This window comes from Carica papaya, chromosome 6 (genome assembly GCF_054855325.1).
Source record: "Carica papaya isolate Zhongbai chromosome 6, ASM5485532v1, whole genome shotgun sequence".
Lineage (NCBI taxonomy): Eukaryota > Viridiplantae > Streptophyta > Magnoliopsida > Brassicales > Caricaceae > Carica > Carica papaya.
Genome location: NC_142314.1, coordinates 22,266,574 through 22,272,786, shown reverse-complemented (window position 1 = coordinate 22,272,786; position 6,213 = coordinate 22,266,574). Strand labels below are relative to the sequence as shown.

The following is a 6,213-nucleotide window of genomic DNA, read 5'->3' as shown; positions in this document are numbered from 1 at the left end:
TTTATTACAAAACTTTTTTTTATCTAATATGTTTTACCATTTATCATAATCATAATTAAGTATGCCAGTATTTTGTTTAATCCTCCATTTTTATTATTTTTTATTTTTCAATTTGCCTATTTTCAACGGATATAAAATTAAAGTATGATAATCATTACATTTCAATGTCAAATGGAAATAACATTTAAAATTATTGACTTTAACTTTTAAAATTTAAAATTTGGTACTTTACAATTATAAAATTTACTAGAAATGGTGCATTGTGAAATCTTCTACAAACTATAGTTATATAAAGTTATTGTGTAGGAATGCTTAAACTGGATAATGACGTTAATTAAGGCAAAAAAGCAAATGATTATAAGGTCTTTGTCATTAGGAAGATACAAAAAATTACTAAACATGCCACTTTGATGAGCAACTAGTGGAACAGATACTATTAGTGCAAAATAGTTATTAAGATTAGTGACTTTTTTCAGGCAATACCCAATTTCTACATTTCACTTCAACCATCTGTTAGTTAAATTATATCATTTCAGATGAGAACTTGATAATATAATATAAGAGAATAAATAACAAAATATAAAGAGCATTTATTTTAAATTAAAAACATTTTATAGTTTTGACAGAGAAATGAAATACATCCTAAATACTTGTTTAGATGTTTTAGTTTACAGGATTAGGAAAAAAATTATTTCGAAGAATAAAAATATAAAATTCAGCCTTTATTAGCCATTTACGCTTGCGGCCAGCAGGCGTCGTGATTTTCCTTCTGTCATTTAGCAGAGTCTTCTGTTTCCAAGTTCCGACAAGAGGGTCAATACTTCAACCTGCAGCTCCTTCAAATACTTGAGCTTTTTTGTTTTGGGCTTTTTTTTTTTTTTTAAATAAAGATCCTCTGTTTAAAACGCTTCCCGTTTCTTTTTGGTAAGAAATTTTCATTGCTTTGTTTGATCAAAAAAGAAGATTAACATTGCTTTTTTCTTTGTTTGTAGGGCGTAGGAGTATATTATTTCTATTAATTTTAGGAAGAACCAAATAGGAAGCTGATACTGAACACAGGGTAATTCATTCAAGAGCTTTAATGGCGTTTCCTTGTGAAGACGATACCCATATCTCTTATAAACAAAAAACTCATTCACTTCCTAGCTGTAACTCTTAATGCATTAAATCCTTTTTGTATAAAGCTCTCATGAACAACCCCATACCTTTGCATTTTCTGCTGCAACCTCCCATGGCGTAGGAAGCAGGAAACCCGATTTGGGTTTGACGTTTCTTCTCTATTTGTTACAATGTCCAGGTGGGTTTTGCTACATGTGCTTTCCAGTGCATGCGGAGGGAAAAACTTCGGAGAAATTTCTTTTCTTTTCTCATTTATGCTAATAGTAGAGAGTAATTGGAGAATGTTTATGTGTTTTTTTATGGTGATAGACGAAGAAAAGTAGCAGATGTATCAAAATGGAGAGAGGGACAGAGGAGAAGCCCGCGAATTTCAGCACTAGATGCGTTTAAGGCGCAACAATCGAGGCGCGTGTGTGCTACGCCAAAGCCAAAGAGGCATCATCACTCTCGCTCTCAGCCTAAAGGACCAGCCTCCCGTACCAGAGCTAGGAAAAAGCGAAAGCTGAAGCCTCTTGAAGATGTGGAAGCTCAATCTCCCCAGGTGTATCTCTTGTTCTTCTGTTCTTTTAAACATTCTCAATCAAATTTATGGCTTGCTGGGGTTTTCTTTTTTAAAAAGACAAATAAATAAAGAGAAAAGGTCTTTTTCTTTGATAGATATTAAAAACTGAAAGACTGGTGTTTGTATAAATGGTTTCTCTCTCAATTTGGTCGGTCCAGGTTCTTGTATTATGGCATTGCTTGTATAAAATCCTTGTTCTTTTGCTTGGACTGACTCCCTTGCCACTATAGTAGAATATGTATAGATAGCGCCAAATCTGATCACTAGAATGTGTACTAGTGATGGTTATTCATCAGTTTCATGACCAAATTGGCCTTTTCCTTTGTCTGTAATAAAAATATATTCCAAGGGGCTGTTTGTGGAATAGAAGTATATGCCTCATGGAAATCATAATTTCAAATTACATGCAGGGTGGTGAAGAACCAAATCAGGAAGATCATCAGGGTAACAACAGTAAGGGTTTTGTTTCATTAATGGGTGACAATCTCGTATTATGAATTTCAGGAAGCTACTTTATACCTTTTGCACTTTCTTGTACCAGATCAACTATTTTCAGTGGACCAGGATATTCCTAAACATGAAGATGATGATACTACCCGACTTGGTTGACCCCATTTTCTTTCTTCAATTTGACCACTGTGGACTAAAATATAACACTAGTAGTTAGAATGGTTAAATCTTTATCCATGACATTGTTTTTTCTCCAGCAGAGCAATCATTTACTACGCAATCTACCTCATGGATGCGAAGAAAGCGTGTACTTGAGCTTATCCTTGACATTCTACAGAGGTGAGCTTTATTTTAAAATATATTCAGACAAACAGTGTCTACACAGTTATCTATCAAAAATTGTTTAGCATTGTTATTGTGTTAAAGGCACAATGTTTCCATGTAGATTGATTCTTCTTCAATTTTCTCTTTTATATTCAGGAGAGACACATACGAGATATTTGCTGAACCAGTTGATCCTGACGAGGTTTGCTATTTGCTTGTTACTTCCAACATTTTATATCATGGGGCAGTCCTTCTTCCTTTTTCAAATTGTCATACTGATGGAGCTCTTGGCTTGATTAAGGTTGAGGACTACTATGAGATCATCAAAGAGCCCATGGACTTTGGCACCATGAGAGCTAAACTTCATGAAGGAATGTATTCAAGTCTTGAACAGTTTGAGGTTCGTTCGTTCGTAACGATTCTATATTTTCTATTAGGCAAATATTGTTTCTGTTCAGTGCATAAGCTGCTAATTCAATATCATGCTCTATTAAGTCAGCATATTTCTTTCTTCATATATATCTCTTGCTTTTATTAAATATTTGATGAAACCTGATTTATGTAACAACTGACTATAGATTTGCACCTGTGGCAGTTGTTGCACTGCACGTAATTGCTTCTGGCTTTCCCAAGGGTGATGATCATGTACTGGTTAATGGTATTAGAGTCATCCATATCCAGGATTCCATACTAATTAGCATTCCAAACTTTAAAATATTAACTTGACATGTTTGACCATCCGCATATAATCTATTAAAAGTAAATCATTATGATTTGATGATTTGGAGCCGAATCAAGTCAGTAAGTGTGATCGATACAAATTGCACATAAGAACTGATTGTTTTCTGACTCACTCTTTGTGGATTACCATGCAGCATGATGCATTTTTAATATCCAAAAATGCTATGCACTTTAATTCCTCATCTACCATTTACTTCAGGCAGGTATGACCATCAAATTTTAGTTACTTTTGGAATTTATGGATTCACTGCAACGTAAATCAATTTCTTTTTCTTTCCCCTCAGCTGAATGAAACTTGTCATTTTGTAGGCGCGTGCCATACATGAACTTGCGAAAAAGGTTTTCCATGCTCTTAAAATGGATCCAGAAAACTTTGAATCTGAATTTTCAGAAACAAGGCGAAAAAATGGTAGGATGCGCCCTGGTGAAGCTCGAAGGTCATTAAATTACTCAACTCCAAAACTTCCTACAAATATGAGATTCAATAGCTTGGTGACTAATGAATCATCAAAAAGCATGCTATGTTCATCAAGTGGTTCGATAAATGTCAGGAGAGGTCCTAAAGGGAATCTTGAGTGCTCTGCTAGTGCAACGAATTTTAATACAAGAGATTATGAAATGCTTTCTGGTAAGGGCTGGCTTCTGATTCTACTTTCTAAGTTGAAAAGTTTTTAGATGGTTTTCGAGGATATCAAAATCATTTTACTTCTGGATGGCTTATTTCTTTCTGGTAAAGACTAGCTTCTGGTCCAAGTTTCTGAATTGAAAATTTTTTAGATGGTTTTGAAAGGTATTCATAGATTTGCTTCATGATGCTTTATTTCTTTAATGATCTTTCTAAAAACTAAATGATGTAGATCCTCGACCACATTTTTCATTTGAAAGTCATAGCTATCAATTGATTACTTAAACTGTTCTTGAACTTGATTGTATAACCTTCATGGCTCTGGTTGAATCTTTTCTTCTACTTTACAGTTATGATTAAGCTTCCTTGAATTTTTGGGAAACCCATTAGGGGGGGAGAGTGTTATTTGTTTCAAGTCTAGGTCTAGAACTTTGGCCGACTCATTTATATTAGCCATTTATATTAGCTTTTCTCTAACAGGTATTAAAGATGGTAGAAGAGCCAGTTCTTCTCGGGCAGATCGACGGTCAACCTATATACCTTGGACATCCTTCCTCAACAAGACTAAGTCAGCTACTTCAACAATTTGTGATGCCTCAAAATCACTAATACATGTATGCTCTCTTTTCTTCAATCCTTAGTTCTTAGGTAAGCGTGCACGCCTCATTTTAGCATTTATTCCGGTTTTTAGAGCCTATTTGGTCCAGTTGTGGCTTTTGCTGCAAGTGAGTAAAATTGTTGTGAAAATGATGTTCACTAAAAATAATTTTAATATGAAGTAACATAGAATTTGATGAAATTTTCTGGAGTTAATATCGTCCATGTAACATGTGATATTAAGTTCAATTTATCATATATTGTAAAATTGGTAGAGTTTTAAATGGTTTAAAAAATTGTATACCAAAAAGTAACTATTGCAAATAATTAATAATATTATAATTTTTAAATTTTCCTAATAATTTAAATTATTCTTAAAATATTTATTTTGATGTAGTTGGTTTTATCTATTTTTATGCAATTTAACGAAAGGTAAAACTATCTCCTTTTAAGAAAACTGCACATGTTCTCCTTAATGAAAGAAAAGAAGAAAAACTAGAGGTGCTCTCCTTTACGTACTTCATCATGGGAATAACTATTTTCTCTCGTAGATGCTGAGCAATAATTTAGGAAGAGTTAGAAATCAAATGTTATACAGGAAAGTTGGTCATGGGTCTGATGTATTTAGCACATAACGGAGTGCGTGTTGTTTTGCATTTTCCTGAGCTGAATTTCTTTTTTCTCCTTGTGTTATTAATCCAAAGAGTATTTTATTGTGCAGGTGAATTTGGAGGAGTTTCGTTATAAAGAAAGCTTAATGCTATTCGTTAAAGATTTAGGACCAACAGTCCAAATGATTGCAAAACGAAAATTATCACTCGCTTCCTTGCATTCTACAAATCCAGGTTCAAAGTGCGGGTTTGAGGCTGACAAGTGTGAAAATGCTATCACATTAGGCTGTGTCCAAAAGAAACACAAGAATCCAGATGTGGTGCAAGATTTGGGGAATGGGATTCATAACTTGGTGAGAAATGTTGGTTATGAAAGAAGGCAATGTGATTTGGAGACAAGAGAGAAAGAGTATAAATGTGTCAGCATTTGTTCAGGCGTAATGCTAGGTAGTAGCGATGAAAATGAAATTGGTGGTGTGGGTAATAATATTTACGAGAACAGAACGAGCGGTGGACTTGAGTTGGGTTTTGCATCGTTTTGTGGTGGGAGAGAATTGAAATTTTCAGGGAAGGAATCATGGAGAATGAAAATGGGAAAAGAAAAGATTGAGGAAATGGGAGAAGATGAAAACAGGGGATTCATTTTTGATCTGCCATATTTGAAGACAAGACTGGATGAGATTAATAAAAACTGTCAAGAGTTATCATTAGATAAGCACCATAGGGATGTGGCTCTTCACCTGTAAAACACTTCTTTAAGCGCATATTACTTTTCACTTTTCTGTCTTTCATATGGAAAATTGCCTTATATATATATATATATGCAAATTTAAATTATTTTTTCAAAAAAAAAAAGAAAAGGAAAAAGGGCAGGCAGAGTTTTCATCATATGGTGTGTGCACTATTCGGTTAATTGCAGTTTTAGCAGTAACTGAGAATTGAACAGAACCGGACGGACCACATATTTTAGGGTTAATTAACAATTAACTAAATGGAATTAATTATAAAATAATTAATTTTATTAAATGTTATGTATAAATAATAATTTAAATGCTATTAATATACATAAATATAAATTAACATTTATTAAATAGTAATAAAATTTTTAAAATAAATATTATCAGAATTTATATAATTCAAATTTAAATCATTTAAAAATTTCCATTAAAACCTCCCTTAGGTAC

General features: G+C 33.3%; 1 protein-coding gene across 10 annotated transcripts; it reads left to right on the top strand.

The window, feature by feature from the left end:
• The first annotated feature begins 671 nt into the window (after positions 1-671).
• LOC110824315 (uncharacterized) lies at positions 672-5,805 on the top strand. Of its 10 annotated transcripts, none has more exons than XM_022054891.2 (13): positions 672-813; positions 993-1,060; positions 1,185-1,297; positions 1,429-1,660; positions 2,092-2,134; positions 2,223-2,285; positions 2,389-2,470; positions 2,612-2,657; positions 2,757-2,855; positions 3,331-3,399; positions 3,506-3,824; positions 4,302-4,435; positions 5,140-5,805. In XM_022054891.2, the coding sequence occupies exons 3-13, from the start codon at positions 1,290-1,292 to the stop codon at positions 5,773-5,775; spliced, it is 1,731 nt and encodes a 576-aa protein (XP_021910583.2). In that variant the 5' UTR covers positions 672-813; positions 993-1,060; positions 1,185-1,289; the 3' UTR covers positions 5,776-5,805. The 10 variants fall into 10 exon arrangements, with proteins under 10 accessions (XP_021910583.2, XP_021910586.2, XP_021910585.2 ...); XM_088223274.1 differs by having other exon boundaries at positions 809-924; XM_022054894.2 differs by having other exon boundaries at positions 993-1,297; positions 2,092-2,125; positions 2,392-2,470.
• Positions 5,806-6,213: the final 408 nt, after the last annotated feature.